The following is a 25,083-nucleotide window of genomic DNA, read 5'->3' as shown; positions in this document are numbered from 1 at the left end:
GGAAGAGGAGACAATACGTGACTAGGAAGAAAATCTAACAAGAAAGAGGAGAGGAGGAATTGAGAAACAAAAGGGAGGTGTGATGATTTAGTAGAAAATTCTATTATGAAAAAGTTATATATAAAGTTATAATAAATATTGTAAATAATGCTTACTAAGTGGCATGTTTTGAGTGGATGGTAGTGCTACTGAACATTGTCCAGTGGCAAGCCAAATCCTACACAAGTTTTTCTCCTTAAGACGAGTTTTTAAGGGAAAATCGAATATTTTGATCGGAGGTGTCAATTGAAAATATTTAGTTCTAATTTTTGGTGGAGATTTAGGGAAGAAGAAGAATCAGACGAAATTGGAAAAATTAGAGAAGGGGGTTTAGTGATTGTGAGGAGCAGGATTGACACGGTGGTTGTATGGGATGGGTGGTGGTGATGGAGAAAGGAGGAGATGGAGATGGAGGCCCTTTGTTGAGTTAGGTGGGATAAGAGAGGGTGGGCCATTTTGCCATTGTATTAATTTACATTTTTATTTAAATTGTTTTTTTATATACATTTAAATATTTTTGTATGACATGTCATCCAAAATATGTGAGCTATACATTTGACAAGTCATCACTTAATGGTCAAATTGACAATTTGACTAATGAATGTATAAAATTACAACTAAATATAAGTTTGTGTATGAAATTGAAATGTTTTAAAAATATTGTATGAGATTATAAATACACCTAAATCTGTGATGTGGTAAAATATAATTTACCCTTAAATATATGTAAGTCTGCTTTGGTCAGTTTAGTAATGTTAAGGATACCTCAACAGATTGGGTAATGCTATTTGGACATATTTGTTTGTTCTCATTAATACGGTGGGATCCAAATACATGCAGATAGTGTTAATTTTTTTTATTGACAAGGGGCCCAATTGGTGATTTCGCAACCCTTCTAAGGGTTAGAAAGACTTTCGGAGACATTTCAACCTTCCCTTAGCCACCATCATGCGATTCACTAGCACCAGGAATAAAAAACAGCATGTACTGTGTGAAATACGGGTCTGGAATTCATACTCAACCACTAGGCTACCCATGGTGGTTATATAGGATAGTGTTATTCACATATCCATTTTTGTCTCTGACACACCGTTGTTAATTTTTGGCCCGTTAATCTTCTTCAATTCATTCGATCTTATCGTAAAAAATTAAGAGGAGTGTGTAAGAAATAAAAATAGGCATGTGGATAGCACTAACTTATACATAATGGTAGAGTCCACCTGTATTTAAAAATGTGTCAACAAGTATGTTAATTTTGTGTGTGCAAATAATTTTATTGAAAATAATTAGTACAAACGCTTTTAAATTCTTAAGAAGTTGCCAATTCTGGAGACTTGAATTTCCCAAACCAAAAACCATGTCCTATTTAGATCGTTTTCATGAAGCATTAATGCCTTAACATAGATTTACTTGACTTGGATTACAACTTTTCCAACATTAGAGCTGGTGAAGAGGGACCCCAAGCTTTCCAAGAATGTTTCAATTCCATGGAAGATTTTGAGCTTAGAATAACCAATCTTGCCTTGCTTTAGGTGGCTCTCCATCTCGGTTGCAAATTCTCCAAAACGATGCACGTATGAACCCACCATGAACCCTTGCATATTCACCTCCTTTCCGATTAAATTCAACAGATTCCTCACCCCCTCTCTCTCAGTCCAAACCTGCACAAAATAGAGACGAGCTTTGCAGTTGAGAAACGGACGACCATGTGTACATGTCTAGATCCATAAATTTCCAATAACGTCTTTTTATGCATGTGCAATTGGGTTATCCTCACACACAATTAAAGTACATGTATATATATGGAGATCTTTAAGGGAAGAGATTCTTTTTTTTTTTTATAAAAATAGGGATTAGAGTTGGGGCTCACACCATATCGAACTTTAACGATCCGAACCTTTTATTTTTCAAGTTACACCTCATAGATCATCCTTACAAAATATTAGCCAAATTGGAAATATTTGAGACATCTAATTGAGTTCAAAGAAATTGACTAACACTTTATTCTAAGAAAAATATAAAAATTTCATCATGAAAATTAAATAGACAAAGGATAGTAATGGTATTAAATTACCTTATTGTAGCCAGATATCATGCCACAAAGAGGGACCTTGGCATGCTTGTTGACATGGTTGAGAGCAGCCTCAAGCATTTCACCGCCAACATTGTCAAGGTAGACATCGATTCCATTAGGGAAATACCTGCAAATTATAAGGAAATCTTTCACATGAGTCTTCATGTACGCTTCGTCAAAATCATCATAATCCTAATTTTACTAAATGATAGTATTAATTTAATTACTTGCTTAAAGCAGCATCAAAATTTGTCTCTGTGTGGTAGTTAAAAGCATCATCATATCCAAATTCCTCCTTGATTAGCCTCACCTAAGAACCACAAAATATCAGCAATATTGGAAATGGCAAATTAATCAATCAGAGTTATAGAAGTCTATGTGTTAAATTTCAGAGGTTTACATCATTGTGTTTGAAGGCATCATCATATCAAATACTATATAAGATAGTTCATGAGATTATTATTTAATTCATCAGCATTCTATAAATAAAAAGAATCCATGTTCTACACTTCTACTAAGAATTTTCTGTACTTATTAAGATCAACTGTATAAATCCTAATAACACGGCGACAAGCAGAAATTCCAATGAGTGAACCCTAATAGAAATATTTTCAATGAAAAAATGAACAATAATAATGCGTACATCACAATCTTAACTACTAATTTTTCGTTCGCTTAATTTGTCATGTCTAGCTTTAGTGGATTATGAAAGCAATTTTTTTATTTATTTTCTAGTTCATACATCGTCGACTCCAATTCCATACTTTACATCATCTTCATAATTCATATATATTTGTTTGTCATGTCGTGGTTTATTGGATCATTCTAAATATCAATGCAACTTATAGTGGCGCACGGAAATCTAGTACTCCTGGCACTAGTGTCAATGGTGCAGAATGCAGACTAACGCTAGACTACACAATATTAGCGCTAATGGGGCCTGAAACAAGTATAATGTCCATTTTATATACTTGAACTGTCTATATTTTAATTCAATCATTTTTGCAAAATATTAGACAAATATAAAATCATTAAACATCCAATTACAATAAATAAAATACACGAATACGGTTCTCCTAAAAAACACTAAAATGACTACTATTACATTAAACGGTCGTATGATTTTAAATTTGAGTGATTTGTGGTAGAGATTCTTTGAGGGAAGACCTTAATCATAGACAATTAAATCTTTAAAATACATTAGAGTTTTGGCTCCACCAGAAATCTCTCAAATAAGCTCAAGAAAAATGAATATATATAAAAAAACAAAAAAGGGAAAAACAACCGGCCACACACACGAGCGTACGAGTTTCTGTAAATAGTTGAGCAGTAGGCGACAGACATGAGTATATTTCATCAACTTCTTAAGATGGTTAATTAGATGCCTTGATGTGTAATAGTTAGGTGACCAAAATTAAATAATTGACCATAAAATAACAACAAACCAATTTTCTTTCCTTTATTTACATGGAGTGTTGTTTGTTCACTATCATAAACTAACGTATAAAGTTAACTCATTTTCAGTCAGGGACAATACATGGGACGAGAAACCACCACAGCATTGAGAATGATATTGGTGCAGATGAATAAACTTCTAAGGGAATGAAAGCTAAATATAATCTATTATTTCTAGAATATTTTGTAAAATACTCTAATTTACCACTATCATTGTTCGAACTGAATGAAATGCCACTTAAGCAACTAACTGATTGTTCACTTCTAAACAATGTAACTATATCTCATCCCAGAATTTATTTATTTATTTTATAGTTTTGAGAAAAACAATTTCAAGGGCATTTTAGTCATTTTAATTTTTGCTTTCGCATTTGGAGGTGGATTTGATCCCACGAGCATTTAGAGAAAAACCATTCACAAGTTGGACTTGAAACAAAGAAGTTTTAAGTAGTGTTTAAAATTTCTTGGATACGATCTATCTTTCTATGGAAATATACAAAATATTAGAGAAAGATATGGAAATGGGGGGTGAAGTCTAAACTTCACCTCATATTGGAGAAACTTTTAAGTTTAGACCAAAATCGACAGATATTTCGATATTTTTGACACATCTGTTAAATATCAGAGAAACTCTTATATTTCTTCCAAACCAATATTTGACAATCCCAAAATTTCATTTTAAATTTTCATCATTTCCATCGAAGGAAACCGATATTAATATCGATATTTGATACATTCGTCGATATTTTCACAAATTTGCATATCGATATTTCCACCAGTAACGGTGTTTTAAACACTGGCTTAAGTGTAGGGCAATTTGGTAATTTAGACATTATAATAATAAGTTTTTATAAGAGGATCTACCAAAATTAAACGGTTTCCAGCACTAGAACCCCAATCGCGACCCAGTCGACAACACCGACCCGTTTCTTAAGCCGTTGCGAATACAGGCCAACTAATGAAAAATTAGACCGTGCCACCACCACTATCTTGAAGCTCATACTTCACTCTACAAAATTCATCCAAGAACCATTTGTTTGACTACTGTACATGATGGTGCGAGGCCACAAAAATCCACGAAAACCAACTAGTTTCGGCGACCTTTACCCATATTCCAACGAATCCGCAAAAAGGTGACTGACGCCACCACCTGGGCTTTGTAGCCCTTCATCCCAAGAGGAAAACCCAACCAACCCCAACGTTGTTAGACCACCATAGGCGATGAATCGATGTTGTGAAGTTTTGTGCACCCTCCTCCGCCTTTACCTGTGAAATCGATCATCTTACATCCACTTTTAGACTTTATCATAGGTATAAAAGTTCCTTCTATTGAGCTCTATATTCCTGTAAATTTGGTGTTATTTGGAGGTAGTCAGAAAACTGGGTTTTTGTTTGCCAAAAACCACCGCACACGGTGGCTCATGGGGAAAATTTTGAAAACATGAATTTTGGATTCTCGATGTCCTAAGCTCATATTGAAATTGGATAGGATAATTCAATTATTTGATTTTTGGGATAATTATACCGTCGTATGATTTTCGTAATTGATGGCAATCTGACTGTTAGATCGTCTTGAAATTAGAATCAAAAGTTGTTAAGGCTTGATGAAGCTTAGTTGGCTCATCATGATGACGTGTTGGTGTGTGTCTCGATTTACATGCAAATAGCACGGTTCCTTGTTGTGCGCATCAATTTCATAAGTTTGCCTAGTGGAGAGTTATGTACGATATTAGGTTCTATATGAGCATTGTTGGCCCATCAGGGACACATAACGTTCAATGACGTGCACATAGTTTTGCACGACGATTCAATTATATTGATTCTAGAAGTGCGTTAGGCTCCAAATGAGTTGACTTTAATATTATGTGATGAGTATTTTGCATATGAAATTCCCTCGTTATATACTCTAGGCGTATAACATGGACTTACAAATGTTATTACCCAGTCATCGATCTGCTTTGTGAAATGAGATATATACATATATATTTGAAATAATTGCGAACTAAGAAGGCTAGTAGCTGACCGATACCTAGTGTACCTCCCTTCTTGTTTCATGTGTGGATATTAAATCCCTAGCGTGTTACCTTTCTTTCTAATTCCATGAATGGTTCTAGAATCCTGCTTGATTGTCACTAGTTTCCATGAGTGATTCTGGAACACTACTTATGTTCGGTTTCATGAGGGGTTATAGAACCGTGTGCATAGTTTCCATGAGTGATTCTGGAACACTACTTCTGTTCAGTTTCATGAGGGGTTATAGAACCTTACTCTGGTATCTTGAGAGGTTCAGGAACCCTGTGCATAGTTTCTATATGGTTCCATGGGATGTTTTGGAACCTTACTTTGTGCGTCCTTGTTATCCAATTCCTTGAGAGGTTTTGGAATGCTGAACTTTGTGATCTTTGTGGCTCTAGCCCTATGATTTTATTGTATATGTGAAATTGATTATTGAGTGTTTATGTGGATTAATCATGAAAAGGGCGGTTGGATGCTTATGTGGATTCAATCGAGAAATTATGAGTGATGGCACCTATCAAAATTGGAACAGAGCAATTACCAGATTCGCCTATCATTGTCGGCATAACCATAAAGAAGATCATTAAAATAGCGTGAGCTGTTATTAAAACATTATAAAGTTGATGATTACCACTAAGAATTTGATCGTGCTAATTTCATACAAATCAGTATTGAGAAGCATGTGCCTATCACTCCAGCAATAGCACTGAAGTTGAAATATAGTCCATGTATCCTTGTGGTTAGTGGAGAACAACCATCGTGTCACAAAATTGAGATTTTTTCGTTTATTTCCTTGTCAGAGATGGGCCCTTTGGGAGTGGGAAATCTTAGCCCTGGATTTCACTATTTAAAATTACGTATTTCGTATTCTTAGTTTCGACGCGTTTATAATTACGGCGTATAATTTTTTTTTTTCGATAAGTAAAAGGACGAAAACGCCCTTAATGAACTAAACGGGCTTTTCAAGGACGTATTTAATTCCTATATCTTTTGACACTTTTATTTACATATTTGGATAGAGCTCGATCTCACGAGTGTGTAGGCAAAAACCATTCTCCAAATAGAGCTATAACGAATGAGATATAAAAGAGCAAAGACATAGGCGAAATGGCCATTTGACCATTATCTAGAAGGCTCCAGATTTGCTGGAGCACTGATTTGGTGCCATGTGTGTGGCTAAGATGGAGAGATGAAGAGAGAAATGAGGGAAATGAAGGAGAGACAGGCCAATCAGGAGGGAAGGAAAATAGGGGAAATAAAGGAATGAGAGAAGAGGCAGCCAGTCGACCTAGTCATTTGCCTTTAACCTACGTTGGTGAAGTCTAGTGGGCCTACATTGGTTAGTGAGTAACTTTAATATATGTGATATGGTTATTACCTTGATTTCGTATTTAATATCCTTTGTGGTGATGACTTAGTTTTATAAATGTGTTTTCTATTAAAATGTGATTTTTAATAATTAGCCATTGATCTGTTATTTTGAAATGTGATTTGACTTGTGCATTGGGAATATTTGTGAAATGTGATTTGAAATGCATGTTGGATTGTTTGTTAAATATAAGGGCTAGTAGTAGACCGTTAACCCATTGTCATGGAGATTTGTTTACCTCGATATTGTTTCATTTCTCGCTCCGTTGACCCGTTCTAAATTTAGTATTTGTTCTTTGTTTCATTTCGTTAAGCCTTTGTAAATTGAGCACATGATTCATGTTTTGTTTCTTCGAGCCTTTGTTATGTTTCTTGGACTTCCGCTCGGTTCCATTGAGTGGTCCAGAACTGGGTTTTGCTGGGGTTCCGTTGAGTGGTTCAGTTTCCTGCTTCGTCTGGATTCCGTTGAGTGGTCCGAAATCCCTTGTGCTCCGCGATTTCGTTGAGTGATCCAAAATCGTATACTGCTTTGGATTTCATTGAGTGGTCTGATATCCATTTTACTTTGCAATTCTGTTGAGTGATCCAGAATCGTATCTACTTGGATTCCATTGAAAGGTCCTGAATCCCTTCAACTTCGCGGTTCCATTGAGTGGTCCAGAATCGTATCCTAGTTTGGATTCCGTTGAGTGGTCTGGAATCCCACTTGGTATTTTGGTTTCGTTGAGTGGTTCGGAACCCGATGTTGTTGGATTTCGTTAAGTGGTCTGAAATCACATTCTTCAAAGATGTAGGCTTTGGCCGAACCATGTCACTCTAGCCTTGCATTTTGGTGTATTGTATGAGTTATTAATTGACATGATTGTGGAATGGTGTTGGAAAACATATGTGTGTGTTAATGGCAAGATGACAACTCTTGTTTGGCTTATGGTTGATGTGTAGTGTGGTACTTTATGTTGTCTGCTAGAAAGTGTTTTACGAAAAGTTCAGAGTTTAACAAATGGTGAACTTCGAATGGCTTGATCCAGTCAGACGTAGGTAGTCTAACAAAGAGCTTAGATGCAGCCATAGAGTAAACCAAAAATCACTACGCAATTTGAAGCTTGAGTTGTGCTTTGTCCATATCCCAGAAGCGGGGTATGTTAGATATACAGGTACTTAGTGATGTTGCGTGTCGATCCTAGACGTACGTCGGGTTCGAAGTGTGACAGGGAGCGAGGCCTTTTTATTATTGTCCTACCACCGAAAGCAGTTGGTATTAAATTGCCATTATAAAGGATAGCAAAATGTTGTTTTTAAAACACCTATGTTGTATTATTGTCACTCACACAAGCTTCGCAACTTATTCGTGTTTTGGCTTTGCCTGGTGTGCCAATCCCACGACATAGAGTTGTTTTGCAGGGTAATAGGTAGCGGCTATAGAAGAGGTTTTCGAAGGGTGTAGCTATTCAATGCACTCGATAGTGGTGTTTATTTCCTTTTGTTGTAATTTCGTTTTCGCTGATTATCTGATGTATATTACTTATAAGTCTCAGTTGACTCTATTTATTATTATACTGCTACTTTCAGTTGCCACATATCGATCTTAAGCGTATCTCGGGATCAGGACGTGACAGAAACAGTGATATTTCTTTCCTTTTTTTTTTAATCGGAGAAACAGTGGTATTTCATTCACTTTGAATTAGTGACAGATTAGAGCATTTTCTAAAATTTAAACTACTTACCTTCTCATCTGATCCGGTGCTTCCGATGACCCTGCATCCTCTGAGCTTGGCCAACTGTCCAGCACACATTCCAACAGCCCCTGCAGCAGCTGAAATGAACACATTGGATCCTGGTTTTGGGTCTGCCAGCAACTCAATTCCCACCCATGCTGCAAACCCCGGCACCCCTATATTTTATCATCCACAGTGGGTTAGCCATGACACAATTAATTTTCGTTTGAATTATTTTTAAGTAAAAGAAATAATACGAAACCGCACTCTGATTTGAGCTTCTTGATAATCCAGTAACCGCTGAAAAATTATAGAATGTCCGGTTTATAGTGCAGAGGCTAAAATAGGAGTGTTGTTGCGTCTACCAGAGCTAGGGAAAATGCGAAAGGAGAGAAATTGGGAAAGAAAATTGTTACCTATCGAACTGATATATTCAGGCAAGGGAATCCCATTATTTGGATCGATCCTTCTTGCTACGAACTGGGATGGTACCACACAATATTCAGCAAAAGATGTGAATGCACTGACGACTATGTCACCTTCAACATAATTACTATCTTTTGACCGAATTACCCTTCCAACCCCAAATCCTGCAATTACCTGCTTAAATAAATTATAGTAAATTTGTTATCAATGTTTAAGCATGCTTGCATGTTCTATTTTTATGTGCAAACAGAAGTAAATTCTAATAAAATATCAAATATCAATGTCGTAAGCAAAATCGGAGAAACAAGAGTCTCAAAATAAGAACAATGGAGATTAATGTGGTTCGGCGTAAAGCCTACATCCACAGGTGAAACACAACGAGAAAATTCACTAAACAAACAGAGATTACAAAAAAATGTTTAACTTTCACAACTCAAATCCCACAAATTAGCAAGTGCCCATTTACTATAGTGATGGAAATGAGTTGAGCCCTTACATGACAGCATGGTGGCAAATCTAACATCTAATCTAACAAAACCTATCGTTTGACCAAAAAAAAAGAAAAAAAAACCCACAAATTACAAACCCTAAACCAAATGAGTAGAGAACCCAAATCAAACAGAGTAGTCTCTCCCAAATTGCTCTCTAACTCTTTAGCTCACAAATTGACTCTTATCAAATTGTGAGACGAACGAGCTATGAATTTGCCACTCATGACTCCAAACGGCGATCTCCATCCAAAACCAAATGAGTGAAAACTCTCTAAACTGAAGGTGAGACACAAAATAAACTAACCCTAAAGTCCTATTTATAGTGTATAGAACTTAGGTTACAATGAGAATCTTAATCCTAGTTGAAAGTAAATCTAAATTCTAATCGAATAAGTAATTAACAAAATCTCATCACCAACCAAGGAATTTAACCAAGAAGTCAGATCCAAACTCAAATGAGACACCCAAACAAAATAGGTAACACAAATCTAATTTATGCATCATTCTAATTTTGAGCCGTAAATCACAACATTACAACACATGTTACATGTGTGATTGAATGTACTCTGGTATTCATGCACGAACCTCGTCAAGGTTGAACTGGGGGCTGTATAGCCCATCTTCCCGGCCAGTAATTCTGCCGCGTAAATATGGCTCGACGGAAATGAAGAGGATCTCAAGAATGACATGTTGTTCGGGAATGGAATCAGGGGATAGTGAGAGTGTGACCGTACGGAGTTTGAGATGATCAGAAGTTGGAACACCTTCAGCTGCATAAGCAGCCAAGTACCATTCTCTGCTTTCAACTTCTTCCATCTCTCTCTCTCTCTAGCCTAGCTTCCTCACCTCGTACTGGAGTTTGTTTCTTCTTACAAGTGCCGGTCTCCTCCTTTTTTGTATAGCATGGATATGTTAATCTCTACGAGATTCTTCTTATCCGTTCACAACACATCCTTCGGCCATCATTCATTTTGAATTTTATATTATTTTCCAGCTTGCATGCACAAAGCCCTGTTTCTATCTTTCATCACTTTTGGTCAGTTGGTTGTCTTGTACTGTTGAAATTTGAATCTGGTATTGGTTGGTGGAAAAGGATCAGGGATCTTTTTCTTAGGAATTTCGTGATTGTGTCCGTTTATTGTATATCCTGCGGTTAATTTTTGTTAGGTATTATTTATATTTAATTTTAAATTTTAAATAATTTCTAATCACATAATGTAAGATAAACGGATACAATTAAAGAATTTTCTAGATCCTCAAAAAAAAATCTGACGATGATCCTTTTCCTTGGTTGGTTTGTTGGTTAGGAGGAAAAGTAGTGGAAGACACAATAATAAAAGTTGATGAGACAAAAGTTTGATAAGGAAAGGAGTGGAAACTGTGGGTTTGAAATCTGGTATTGGTTGGTTTGTTGGTTAGGAGGAAAAGTAGTGGAAGACAATAAGAAAAGTTATTGGAGACAAAAGTTGCAAACTGTTGATTGAATTTTGAGAAATGGAGTTTTTGAACTTTAATCTTTGAACAATTAAAGTTTAATAAAATTTAGTGTTAAATTAATTATTTATTTTAGTCCGTTTATTTAATTTAAATTCATATTCTAGTTTTGTTTTAATATTTAATGGATATTCCCTGATTCATCAGCAAAGAAAAAAACAAACAAATCAGTAAAGGAAATTAGATAAATTACATTAATTACTAAAGGAAAAAAATAATTACCGATGGAGTTGTAAAATTCTAGTTCACAGCTGCTAGAAAGGTTTCGTCTTTCGCCAAGCTTCGAGTATCTCTTCCCTGAAAGCTTGAAACAAAAGGATTAAAAAGAAATTAAAAAAAAAAAGGAAAAAAAAATCTTAGACAGAAAAAAGGAAGAAGAAAACTGAAAATAAAAACAAGAAATTTAAGTCCTAAGTTGACAAACATATAAAAATATTTGTTGTATTCAACCAAAGGAAGTTGACAATTGAAACCTTTTTTTAATGTTAATCGACTTCCCAAAGCAGAAAAACATATAAAAATATTTGTTGCATTCAACCAAAGGAAGTTGACAATTGAAACCTTTTTTTAATGTTAATCGACTTCCCAAAGCAGAAAAACATATAAAAATATTTGTTGTATTCAACAAAAGGAAGTTCACAATTGAAACCTTTTTTTAATGTTAATCGACTTCCCAAAGCAGAAAAACATATAAAAATATTTGTTGTATTCAACAAAAGGAAGTTCACAATTGAAACCTTTTTTTAATGTTAATCCACTTCCCAAAGCAGAAAAACATATAAAAATATTTGTTGTATTCAACAAAAGGAAGTTGACAATTGGACCTTTTTATATGTTAATCTAGGGATAGGCTCGGTCCGGTTCGGCCAAGTTCCACACTAAAATCAGAGCTGGATTCAAAAAATTTCAACGGTTCGATTTGGTGCAGAGCAGTTCTGCTTAAATTTATTATTGAAACCATGCGGTTCGGTTCATGATAGTTTTACTTCGATTCTTGCTGGTTTACGGTTGTAACCAAAATCATATATATATATATATATATATATATATATATATATTTATATTTTCAAATTTTCTACTTCCAATACCAAACACATATTTTAACATAAATTGAATCAAATTTGAGTTCGCACTACTAGATTTACAAGTTTGTGATGGGAAGATAGAAAGTGTAAATATAAATATAAATCAAAAGATAAAAAGCCTCAGATTAAGACCAAAGTGTACATTTTAAACTAAAACTAAAGTGTACATAATACATAATATACTGTAAAAGAATGAAGAAAATTAAAGTAAGGGGAGAGAAGTTGTAATGACCCGTCCCCAAAAATTTTAGTCTTTATAATTTTTAAATATGAATTTACGGAAATGCCCTTTGAGGTAAAGATGTTGACTTTTGTTGACCATCTTGTCATGTCACATAAGGTTCATTTTTTTGGCAATTCCTCGTAGTACTTGTCGCTATGAATGTGCGGGGGCAAATATAACGTAATTTGGAGTTATAACGAAGAAGTTATGGGTGCGTAAAAATAGGGACAAAATGGTAATTTGAATATTTTCTGGAAAGCTCCAGATTTTTGGAGCAAAATCTGAAAAGCCACGTGTGTGGCTGAGATTAAAGGAAATGAGAGATGAACGGATAAGAAAGAAGATAAAAGAGAGAAAGAAGGGAGATGTGAGGCGAATTGGAAGAGGAGAGAGAATGGAACTGACCAATCAGAGAGGAGAGGAATAAGGGGATATGAGGGAATAGAGGAGCACCAGATCACCCTGACCCGGTTCCTCCCCACGCGACCCGCCCGTTTCTCTTCAAGTTTTCCGACGATTTTCATCAGTTTTCCTTCGATTTTCCGACAAATTGTAGCCAACCAATACTATCAATCAACTCGGTGTCATCCCATCTTCCATTTCCACCCAAAATTGAAGAAGTTTGGCCTGAGTCTCACGAAGAACGGAACCGTCGATGGGTACGACGGTTTGTGCGACAATTCCTCAAATCTTGAAGCTACCTCTTCCAATGACCACCACCATTAGACTTCCCTTGAGGCCTAGAACAAAGCCCAAACAATTATAGGGGTGGTGGAGCACCGGAGGTGAGGGATCGAAGACACCCATTTTTAGGGTTTCCGACGGGTTCTAGTGAAATTGGGGCTTTTCCGGAACAAATTGACCTTAGTCGCAGGTATGAAAGTTGTTCCTCTCATTGAGATATTCATTACTATAAATTTTGGAAATTTTCAAAGTTGTTAGATTTTCCAGGAAGTCGAGGCAGCCAACCGCCATGCGGCGCGGCAGATGTGGCAACACGTGGGGGAAAAACCTGAGGTCCTTCCTTCGGTTCCTTAACATGCTGGACCTGAATCCACCCTTCTTTTTCTGAAATTTCCATTGTTTGGTTATATTTTCGTTAAGGGCCGCCACTTAGTTAATAAATGAATTGACAATCCGACCGTTGGATTGTCACCAAACTTTGACACATTATAGTACTTAATATTTGAGGATATTAGAAACTTACGGATCGGAAATCTGACATACGGATCTTCCCGAATAGGATATGTAAGTCATGTGTTCTATTGATAAGAATTTTGAGACGTGATTTGATAATTGTTCTAGGCGCCGATCATTCGTGACATCTCGATATTCATGCTAGGGAGTTGTAGTGCCGACCTCAGGTGAGTAGGTCTTTTTCCTTTTTATAGTGTATATATATAAACTTTACGGTTTCCAAAAATGTTTTAAATTGAGTATTGCATTTTTCATGCCATGTCTAGGAAATGTATTATTTTTAAATGTTGCATTGTTATGAAATGTGTTTGTGTTAAATGATCCTACGGAGGCGCAAGGAAGCTTCAAGTGAGTATTATATGAATGAATGGGTTGTATTGTATTGGTATGCACACATTTATTTAGAGCTCATCATGGTTGCACCCTGGTATTAGTGCTCCTGCCAGGGGTTAGGGCACAACCTTCACGTGATTGTTCACCTCTTGCATTGCACACTCACCTTGGATCCAAGTCTGGTGTCAGCCTGTCGTACAGACCACAATAGGTGGTTCCGACTCGTAGGTGACCCGCGAATTGTCGCACAGCCTTCACGTGATCGTAGCACTTGAGCGTACATATTTATACCCAACCTGTTGTACAGATCACACTAGGTGACTCCGACTCGTGTGCTAGCCTAGATTGATAAGCTACAAGTCTAGTTGTACAGGTCACGTTAAACGACTCCAACTTGCATACTATTTTATATTGGTTTCACACCTGGCTTACATTTATCATTGCTGAGATATTATGACATAGCATACTTCAGTTTTCACTGCTCTTGTGCATTGGTTTTTATACCTACATAGTAGTATTATTTTCTGGAAACTATACGGGTTTTATGGCTAAGGGTTATAACGTTTTCAAAAGGTTTTTATTAAAACTTTATTTTTAAGCCCACTCACCCTTTTTTTTTCGCCCCTCCAGTTTCTAGTAGCAAAGTTTTCGTACCGACGAGAATTATTGGCAAATCTTGGCGTAGACGATTATCATTGATGGTATACTTCACACCCTATTTTACTGTATTGTACTTATACTCTGTTATCACGTGTGAAATGGGTTCATACCCGCTCACCGTGCATTGTTGTACTTAGGCACTTTTAGGTTTAAATTTATTGACATCTTCCACATCAATACACTTTATGGCTTCGTCACCTTCCAAGTGTCGGCTAACACAACTCAATTTGAAGTCCTAGTGAACATCCCGGATCAGGATTTGTCAAAAGTCATAAAACAACAAAGGAGGGGGGAGAGAAGTGAAGAAAAATATTGGGCAAGCACATGGCCTTCTTGGAAAAATGTCTTATAAATATATATATAAATATTAATAAAACAATAATTTATATTGCCACTTAGTACTACGGTCTAGTTGTATTTCTCTTCACTTGTAAGTGAGAGGTCTTAATTCAATTCTCGCCAAAAACAAATTTGAACTACATTATTGCTAGCTCATTGTGAAGCTAAGCTCATTGTGAAGCTAAGCTCATCCCCTCCCTTTTAGTGTACTAATATCGTTTGTTCAAAATAAAATAAAATAATTTATATTAAAAGCGGCTCAGTTTGGTTCCTCCGGTTCTTAATATTTCCAAATCGAAACCGTAACTACTTTGAGACGATTCAGTTCGATTTTTGTTCTGGTTTTGACTTTTTTGGTCAACACAATTTTTTACAGTTGTATTTAACAAGGTTCAATTCGGCTTTCCTGTTTAGCGTCCACTTCTTCTTTTTTTAATGAAAATAAAATAAGTAAAAATATGTGATGAAAATAAAATAATCGAAACTATAATTGCTTTGAGACGATTCGGTTCAATTTTTGTTCTGATTTTGACTTTTTTGGTCAACACAATTTTTTACAGTTTTATTTATTAAGGTTCAATTCGGCTCTCCCGTTCGACATCCACTTCTTTTTTCCGAATGAAAATAAAATAAGTAAAAATATACTAAAAATAAAAATAAAATAAGTAAAACCATATTAAAAAAAAAAGTAAAAATATTTAAAAAGAAAAGCGCTAGAAGGAGGGTTCGAACCTCCGACCTTGTGGTTAACAGCCACACGCTCTAACCAGCTGAGCTATTCCAGCTTCTTGATTATTTAGGTGCTCAAGTCTTAATAAACAAGTACAGCCAAAGGAAAGCTTACTATAAGTAGTCTTTGATGCTGATTAAGTACAATTGGCGTAATCCCAACCCAATTGTAGAATTGATTTACCATTAGTGTCACCACTGCAAAGATACGATGCATTGAATAAATTAAGTGGCCATCCCTCTAATAAATTAAGTTATCATCCCTCTTTATTCTATTGTATTGATTAAAATCTTATTTCTTTTTATTTTTTTCTTTTATCAAAGTTCCTAGTTTTTAATGAACTTCATTATTTCAGTTATAAATTATTTACATATCAACATAATTAAATTTTATTTCTAAAACATAGTGTTTTGGTATATTTATATTTATGATTAAACTTTGTATCATATATTTCTATTTTTTGCTTGTACCATTTTTTATTGGCAACCCTTTTTTAATTTGTACCAATTTTCTTTTTAGTTTTAATTTGTACCCATATATTAATTTCATTGTGTGCCCATATTTTTAAAATTTTTATTTATACTCATAATTTATTTATAATGTACCCATTTTTCTTTATAAATGTACCACTTGGTTATATGTAAAATGTACTAATTTTTTTTGTAAATGTACAATTTTTTAATGTAAAATGTACCCGTTTTTTAATGTAAAATCTATTTATTTTTTATTTATAATGTATACATATTTATAATAAGGTTTTTTAGCCAAAATGGTCCATGAGATTTGCATAACATATCACTTTGGTCCCTGAGATTGTCCACCATTCATTATTTTGGTCATTCTGTTAAAAACTCCGTTAAGTGTCCTAGAGCTCTTGGCCAAAAGTTTGGGCAATTTTTAAAACTTCGTAACTCAATCGTTTCTTAACCAAATTCAACCCATAATATATCAAAATGAAGATAGAAAAGTATAGAACAAGATTATACCTATTTGGAAGTCTAATGGTTTCCGAAGATGGATGAAAAATAGCCTGAAATGTGACTTTTAGTTTTCCCGTGGACCAGTCACCTTTCAGGCTATTTTTCGACCATCTCCGACAACCATTGGGCTTCCAAATACGTACAATCTTGTTCTACACTTTCCTATCTTCATTTTGATATATTATGGGTTGAATTTGGTTAAGAAACAATTGAGTTACGAAGCTTTGAAAATTGCCCAAACTTCCGGCCAAGAGCTCCGGGACACTTAACGGAGTTTTTAACGGAATGATCAAAATAATGGATGGTAGACAATCTCAGGGACCAAAGTGATGTGTTATGCAAATCTCAAGGACCATTTTGGCTAAAAAGCCTTATAATAAAATGTACCATTTTTCAATTTTTTGAACACTATGGGTACATTTGTTTGACATTTATTATTTCAAAGTTATATTGTTACCTGTTTTTATCTATTTATTCAATCAAAATTTTTGAGTATTTTCTTTTTTATTGTAATCATTTTTAATTTATATGCCATAATATGGGATTTTAAATCCCATTACATGTCAAGTAATTACTATCAAACATATGGAAATAAAGATTAACAACAATAATGAGGTGTAAAAAGTCAAGGGACTTTGATCAAAAATTGAATATCATTAAGGTTTTAGTCAAAGAATGTTAATGGTTAGGGACTGGATCCAAAGTCTCCCTAATTTCTAATAGAGAAATTTTATTTGAACCCATGTAACCTCTTTCTACACCAACTTAAATTTAAATTGTTAATTGTCTATTTCACCATGTTGCATAATTACTATTAAGTACAAAATGAAATTAATAATAAAAGCCAAATTTATCAATAAACCCATTAAACCCTACCATCACTTCTTATTTATCCTACGTTTATTCTAGCTAAAACCCTAATACATCTTGTAGAGTAAAACAAGCTTTTTTTATTGATGGATAATGATTTTGAAGTTTTGAATCATCCAACTAAGGTATGACTCAATTTATGAATATTTTGTTTGTTTGATTTCAATTTTTTTTAAGTTTAGAAGATGAGTATTTGGGTTTCAATTTTTTTTCATCAATCTCAAATGGTTTGTTAAACTTTTTGCAATTGGAAAATTCTAAGGAAAAACTTCTTACCAATGTTCTTAGATTATAAACTTCCTTGCTTGTTGATAAATATAAAGGGATGAATTGTTTGATTTGTTGTTTATGCACATCAGTAGAAAGAAAAAAAAGGTAAATGTATGGGTTTGGTAGCAGAAAGAAAAAAAAAAAAAGTAGCCATGTAAATGTTAGTGGGAAGAGGGGAGTGTGGCAAGGATGCCTCTCTCTCTTTCTTTTTTTTAAAAAAAAAAAAATCAATTACAAATATTATTTTATAAAATGAATGGGTGTAAAGATAATTTAACATTTTGAATTGAGTTTGAGAGGGTAGTTTAGGTAATAAATTTGGGTTTAAAGAGAGATTAATTCTTTAAGAAAAAACAATATGGATGAAGAGAGTAAGTTAGGTGTAGAAAGAGGTTATATGGGTTCAAATAAAATTTCCCTTTATAATAATACGTATAAGGAGAAGAAATGGAAATTTGAATTAACCCGTTTTATATAATCCCCCAAAATAAATTCTCCTCTCGTCTAAAACCCCATTCTTAGTCCCCACAATTTCAAACGTCAATCTCCTGTTTGCCATCCACATACATCAAAGGTACTTCTCGCCCCCTATTTTCCTGTATGTGATTGAGTTTGTGTATTTTTGTTTGTGGGGATAATGTAGTTTTCTACAGCAAGAGCCAGTCTTTATTTTACTTGAGAGGTTGCAAATTTGTCATCTCATTTGTCGTTTTTCCGTAACTCTTACTCTAGAAAAATTCGCTTTACCAATGGTTATATACAGTAATATGTTTAATCATGTGATCTGTCCATGTTCTGGGCTACTTGGACAATAAAACCCTATGATCTTATTTTCATGACTTTAATTTCCATTTACCATAATGCTTTTATGGTTTTTTTTCATATTAAATTATTTCCACGTAGACTTTTACCATTATGTATCAAAGTGGCCATTTTTATTAGGGTAATGTTAGGGAGACAAAATTTTAGACAAAATTTTGTAAACTAAATGACATTGGAGTTGATGATTGGATTGTGACTTAAGCATAAACGTGTTCAATCTTATTGATGACACATCATTTAGTTTGCAATTTTTATCTACAAATTTAGTCTCCCTAATATTACCTTTTTTATTATGTCCCGTAATATTTATAAAAATTCATCCATACTTTCCTGTTAAAAAATAATAATTATGATAGTTGGTACTAAGTATATATACATGACATATTACAAAGGGTTGTTTCTTAAGTTACATGTGTAAATGAATGAAAAGTTGCGACAGGAGTATTTAAGCTCAGGAAGTCATGGCTGCGACGAACCCGCACCTGAACCACAATACGAATACTATCAAGAACCAGAACAATTTATCAAGAACCAGCTGAACCGTACCAAGAACAAGAGCACGAACAATAACAAGAACAAAGCAAGAGCAAGAAGAGAATGATAAGCAGCCTGCTGGAGAAAATCAGAAACAGGAAGGTAGGAGCAGCGGCAACGACAAAAAGCATATGAAAAACGCAGCTGCAGCAGCCGCATTAGGACTTGGGAAAGCCAAGGTGGATGCTGAGAAGGCCAAGGAAAAGATCAAGGGTAAAATCAATTGAATCAAAGACAAGTGTCACCGCAAAGACAAGGTCTCCAAGTGACCAAACTCGCTAGCTTGATGAAGTGAAATTAATTATTAGTTCTCCATTTTGTAAAAATGATAAGATCTAGGATTAAATTCATTTTCTCTGAAGTTTGAATCATGGTTAGATATGACATTGGTATTGTTTCGATTTGTTTAATATTCTGATTTGTTCTTGACCATCTTTATTTTCCGATTTAACCACAAGTTATTTACTCAACTTTCCCAATATCTAAAAATAGCATGAATTCCTCACAAGTTAACTCTCACGATTCACGTATATAATCATTAATAAGCTTCCAATTTTGATTAGTAGAAACGTTGGCACAACAGTCGGTATCTTAAAAATTCTAATAAAGACGTACTTTTAGAGCACCTTCCATCACATTTTTTTTTTTTTTTGGATAAAAGCAATAGACTTTCATTTCATAGATAAAAGCATACAAAATAGGAGCAAATGCTTTTTTTTAACGGTAAATAGGAGCAAATGCTCAGTCCATTACAAAAAGGACATCCTCAAGGAGGACATCAGATAAATAAGGGGATGTGTGGATAGCACATCCCTATAAAAGCCCGGAGGGGAGTCTAACCAAAGAAAAGGACTAGCATTTTTGAGTGCATAGCGGGCTAGGAGGTGGGTCACACCATTGGCTTGACGACGAACGTAGATATAAGAAGCCCTCAATGATCGATCTCAACAAGATTTTAGAATCCTTAATAACATGACCAATATATGACATGTTGATGGAAGGATCCCGCAAAGCTGAGATAATTTGAAGCGATATAAACCTAATGTTATTTTCTATATCTAACTCGCAATGTAATTATACAAGAGGTTTTTTCAAGTAACTGATACACAAACTAGCCACTTCACGTGTCATTATATAAGAGTGAGCATATATGTTTTTGTGTTCCTCCACTTGTATTTTGACACATAGAGTATCGACTTGTGTACCAGATACTTAGAAACATCTCTCGTATTTATCTACTTTGTATGTTGATGGTTAAAACCGATTCAAATATATAATGTCATTTTATTCGGTCCTTCATAAATTAGTTTTCCCAATTAATATGAAACATAAGAACCCTTACTTTAATGGGAGATGTAAAATGATCATGTTTTTTTTTTTTTTTAGCCGAAAAACTCTAATTAATGGCAAAATGTAAATTATTCATCTTCGACCTAATATGTAAATAAAAACCTAAATTCACATTCTTTTTCACATCTTTAGGTGATGGGAATTACTAATCTAAGGAGAGAAAATTAAATGACATCTCGAATTTACATTTTTCTCATTAAAGTAGAACTTTCATTCACATTTCCCAAAAATTTAAAAGGGAGTGTAAATGTAATTTTTACATCTCAAATTTGAATTTCCCCTTCTAAAAAGTTTGAGCCAAACTCACAAATAGGAAAATTTTGAGTCTAATATAAGTGAGCTTAATATATGAGTCTCATGAGTTTGGTTTATATAACTCTGATACAGAGTGGGGGTAGTGGCTGCTTCTCCTCGTCGTTCCGTTCAATCTGCAAATCCATCTAAGCAACCACACAAATAGATACGCAACACAATTATAACCTAGTTTGATTCCACAAAATTCAAATTATAAATGACCCCTAATTTCCAATTACAAAGCCATCGAAATAAATTGCACCGAAGAAGATAAAGTGAAAGACAGAAGAACAAGGTTTGAATCTCAACTCTATCAATTAGAGTGAGAGTTGATGATGTGTCTTTGAATTGAGGCTTAAACCTGTAAGGGTTGCACTGGCGCCTTGAATTAGATTACATATTGCAAAGGAAAGGCTTTACGCAGCAAATTTGGGATCTACATACGCACACATAAATATATTCATCCAATCACATCCATCTTGCATCTTGAAATAAAAATTATCATCTACTTAATAGAATATAAAAGGTCATTAATCCAAAACCGGAAAACGTGTCTCAGTAAGCACCAAACTTCTCGACTGAAAGATAATTTACATCACTTGTAAATTCTTTTATTTTTTTTAATCTTCAGAATGTCCCGAATGTGTTCTCACCGCTGTACAGCATGTAAAGAAAGCCATCTTCATCCTTATTTTCCTCATAAATTGCAGACATTATAGCCGCTGCAACAAAATCAAACAAGAAGTATTGATAAAGTTGATTATACAATAGTAACCTACCATACATATCTGGGAAGGGGGAAAATTGTACTAATCATGCACTGAAGAAAACAGTACAATATAGAGAATTTTATCTCACCTGTTGGTGGCAAAATATTCCTAACAAAAACGAAAATAGCCTTCTCAGGACTGAGCTTGATTCTTTTCCGGACAACGTACACGAACTGGCCAATAGTCAGATCAGCAGGCACCAGGTATCTACATACAAAGAAAACCGGGCACAAATAATTTTTTTGTCAAAATTCCAAAAATTTTGGGAGTATGAGGACCCTATAGATCCAAATAATTTTCAAAATCTAACTTTATGGCTACAAAAATCTACCAAAGGTGTAAGGAAACGATCACCTACGTGGACTAATTAGAGCGTAAAAGCATCAAGGCAACAAATAAAATTGGCACAATTCATATGATATCCAGACTCCAAATATGTCACAGATAGAAGCAAAGAAAAAAGTGGTTGTCAAAATGTACGTCAGATGAATATATAAATATTAGGAAACAACTCACTTTTTCTTGTCAATTTCAGGCACATCACTCTTCTCAGCCCTCTCCACAACCACCTGCAGCGGGCAATGAATTACAGAACAAAAATAGAAGAGAAACAAAAACAACTACTGCAATGGAAAGAAATAACAAACATACTGGAATTCTGTCAGGATACTTCTCTCTTATACGAGCAGCTTCGGCTTGTCTCTTTTCTGGCATGTACAAAGACACACAATTTGAACTTCAATACAGATTGTTGACCAAAAAAAAAAAAAAAAGAGCAATTTATATAGCAGGGTACTCCGCAACCGTGCCAATAACCCTAAAAAGAACTTCAACACAGATTCTTTGTCATATGTATTAATAAGTATAATAAGTACTCATGATCTGGAACTTAGAATAGGTACGCTATAAAAATCATCTAGTCAATCGTTCTTCCGTAAGTACGCTATATAAATTACATATACCTTTAAATAAGAAACAAACAATTCTAATTTTGCTATTCGACTTCTCAGGAACCAAAGATTTAGTGACAATGGTTTTTCTACAATAGAACTCGTAACGGTGTGCTACATTGTGTTTGTCAACAGTTTCTCGGACATGAATCGTATAACAAAAGTAATAGGCACAAGAACCAAATTAACCGCTGAAAGGGTTTTTGGCCTTCTGCTGTAGGTTTCAAGGTTTCGTATGACCAGTCTAATATTCAGCACGGCAAAAGCACCTAGCTAACTTATATTTATATTTTCTTAACGTTATTAGAACGCCACCAAAAGAATACGAAAGGACTGAATATAAATCATGGATGCAAAAATTAAGACTTTCAAAGGATTTATGCAGAATATTACACAGAAGACGAGCAATCAAATAACCCGTAATGTTAAGAACATAGCTAGGGTTCCTGACGACCAAAAGAAGAATTCTAAAACTCCCACCAAAAAAGAAAAAGGGAAAATTTCTGAACCTAATAAAAACGCATCAAGAAAAATCAAAATAATAAAACGTAATGGTTGTGAAATTTTTTTTGTAAATTGAAATACCTACCGAGAGGGTGCTCCATCTTGAACGCACTTTTGGCCATGGAAACTCTTCTCTGAAACCCTCAAATATAGACGAACAATAGAATAAAAGGTGAAGGAGGGGTTTAAATAAGTGGTGCGATCAATAATATAATTTGAAACAGAGATAGAGAGAGATAGTGTGTCTATATATATATATATATATATAATACAAATTAAAAGGTGAGAAAATTACCAATCGCCCCCTCGTAAGCTTGTGTAACAAGTTAACAAAGTAATTTGGCACATGCATAGCATGTGATGTAGTATATTGTTGCAGAGGTTAGGTGATAAATAGGAAGAGAGTAGCAGTGAGAGAAAAAGATTATAGAATGGAATTTTATAAATAATTTTGATTAATCAAATGTTTTATCTTTATTATATTAACTTTTAGTTCTTTTATGCCAATAGGAGCATAATCGACATTTTATCATAGATGGTTGACAAAGAACCTTATTTTTATCAATAGGTATGTTGTTAAGTTTTATAGTAATTTACCCCCCTCATTCAAGTATTTTTCTCTCCTACTTTAAATAAAAAGAATTTTGGTAAATAGGAGATTAAGCAATTTTAGATTTTTAAAGAAGTAAAATATAGGACGCGGAATGTCCACCCTCACAAAAGATCATGTCCAGTTAAGGGTTATAGGCCACATTTAGTTTTAAAACTTACAAAATCACTTTTCAACCAGAGCTAAAGAGAATCAGGTTAAGTTTGGCCCTAAGGCATGCAACATGTAGTCTCTAAGCAGGCTAAGTTTGTCTCAAAAAAGTAATAAAATATGAAGGAAAATAAAATATAGTCTTGTGTGATTGGAGATGAATAAATTTAGCCCTAAAGTAGTCTTTAAAGTATTTATTTTTAGAGGACTAAAACATAACCACATAGCCAAGGGCTATGTTTAGCCCTCAAACACTGAAAATGACAGTACTATTCTAATTTCAAATCCTCCACCTAATGGAGTTTGGAGTAGGAATATCGTTTGTTTAAAAAAAATTACCATTCTAATTAAAAAGACAAAAAAAATACATGTTTAAATTACCTACACATATTACAAGCGGCTAGTTTAATTGATTAAGAGCTTTCATTCCTGATACACACAACGAAAAATAAAAAAGTAGGTAATAGTTACCCCACAATGGTGACTAATGCATTAAAATGTATATAAATATTTTTTTTTATCAAATTTTTGTCACCATTTTCTCATTGACAACATCATTATTACCCTAGTAATAGCTACCAAAATAGTTACTAACTAGGGTAGCTATTGCTCACTTTTCTTGCAGTGACGGTTTTACCTCAAGCAATCTCATAACAACCAAAACTGTATTCATAATAATGGGATGCATTTCCGGCAATATTTGCTTTGCTAATTACACTTACATAATTACATTACACCTAACAATTGCTATACTGAGACAATGATCTACGTCACATTGTTCTTGAACTCCAACTTCTCCGTCGTCATAAACGATGAAAATGTATGTTAGGACAGAAAGATTACACATCGAGATAGGATCAGTTTCGTTTAGATTTGTCAATCATTTCTCGTCACAATCTGGATCTTATAATAATGACAATACACATCTCACCTGCATCTTATCAAAGTCCATATACTCATTTGGAACATTTCATATTCGGACTCATACACACTCCAAATGACATAAACCCATTACGAGAAATATGTAAGGAAAGAAAAATAAGTAAGCAATTTAGTTTTTCTTTTCTTTTCTTTTTTTAAGAAACCTTGGCAATACAAAAAAAAAAAAAAAAGGGGGGGGATAAATATACATGAAAAAGAAGGGGAGACATAAACCTTATCCCTCTAGAAATAAAAACAAAAAACATACAAGGAAAAGAGAGGGGGAAAATGAAACTTAACCACTCTAAAAAGTTCAAAAAAAAAAAAAAACCCCTCTAAAAGGTCTAAACCTGCAAAACAAGTTGAACAACACCACTAGAAAACAAATAAAAAAAGTTAGACAAACTCCAGCC

The 25,083-nt window shown here is 34.3% G+C and overlaps 2 protein-coding genes and 1 non-coding gene across 4 annotated transcripts; all 3 read right to left on the bottom strand.

Moving 5' to 3' along the window:
• Positions 1–1,325: 1,325 nt before the first annotated feature.
• On the bottom strand, positions 1,326–10,540 carry LOC137740012 (2-alkenal reductase (NADP(+)-dependent)-like). 2 transcript variants are annotated; one of them, XM_068479796.1, is made up of 7 exons: positions 10,170–10,540; positions 9,084–9,267; positions 8,935–8,967; positions 8,677–8,843; positions 2,341–2,423; positions 2,114–2,240; positions 1,326–1,700 (listed from the first exon to the last, which is right to left on the bottom strand). In XM_068479796.1, the coding sequence occupies exons 1-7, from the start codon at positions 10,398–10,400 to the stop codon at positions 1,446–1,448; spliced, it is 1,080 nt and encodes a 359-aa protein (XP_068335897.1). In that variant the 5' UTR covers positions 10,401–10,540; the 3' UTR covers positions 1,326–1,445. The 2 variants fall into 2 exon arrangements, with proteins under 2 accessions (XP_068335897.1, XP_068335898.1); XM_068479797.1 differs by lacking the exon at positions 8,935–8,967 and having other exon boundaries at positions 10,170–10,537.
• A 5,086-nt stretch (positions 10,541–15,626) lies between these two features.
• TRNAN-GUU (transfer RNA asparagine (anticodon GUU)) lies at positions 15,627–15,700 on the bottom strand. Its single transcript has one exon. It is a non-coding gene; the product is annotated as a tRNA-Asn (tRNA).
• Positions 15,701–21,093: 5,393 nt separating this feature from the next.
• LOC137741122 (autophagy-related protein 8d) lies at positions 21,094–23,148 on the bottom strand. The gene is made up of 5 exons (XM_068480924.1): positions 23,075–23,148; positions 22,187–22,242; positions 22,052–22,104; positions 21,624–21,742; positions 21,094–21,487 (listed from the first exon to the last, which is right to left on the bottom strand). The coding sequence occupies exons 1-5, from the start codon at positions 23,109–23,111 to the stop codon at positions 21,393–21,395; spliced, it is 360 nt and encodes a 119-aa protein (XP_068337025.1). The 5' UTR covers positions 23,112–23,148; the 3' UTR covers positions 21,094–21,392.
• Between the last annotated feature and the right edge of the window lie 1,935 nt (positions 23,149–25,083).

The sequence above is a fragment of the Pyrus communis genome, chromosome 7 (genome assembly GCF_963583255.1).
Source record: "Pyrus communis chromosome 7, drPyrComm1.1, whole genome shotgun sequence".
Classification (NCBI taxonomy): Eukaryota; Viridiplantae; Streptophyta; class Magnoliopsida; order Rosales; family Rosaceae; genus Pyrus; species Pyrus communis.
This window is presented reverse-complemented; position numbering and strand designations above follow the sequence as displayed.

Bases quoted from the DNA above. Each gene is read 5' to 3' on its own strand.
- LOC137740012 (XM_068479796.1), bottom strand. From the start codon at position 10,400: ATGGAAGAAGTTGAAAGCAGAGAATGGTACTTGGCTGCTTATGCAGCT. The intron at 8,968-9,083 runs GTAACAATTTTC...ATAATTTTTCAG, and splicing joins TGAATATATCAGTTCGATAG to CGGTTACTGGATTATCAAGA. The intron at 1,701-2,113 runs GTAATTTAATAC...TATTTTGTGCAG, and splicing joins TGATATCTGGCTACAATAAG to GTTTGGACTGAGAGAGAGGG.
- LOC137741122 (XM_068480924.1), bottom strand. From the start codon at position 23,111: ATGGCCAAAAGTGCGTTCAAGATGGAGCACCCTCTCG. The intron at 22,243-23,074 runs GTAGGTATTTCA...TGTACATGCCAG, and splicing joins CAAGATGGAGCACCCTCTCG to AAAAGAGACAAGCCGAAGCT. The intron at 21,488-21,623 runs GTGAGATAAAAT...ATTTTGTTGCAG, and splicing joins GAATATTTTGCCACCAACAG to CGGCTATAATGTCTGCAATT.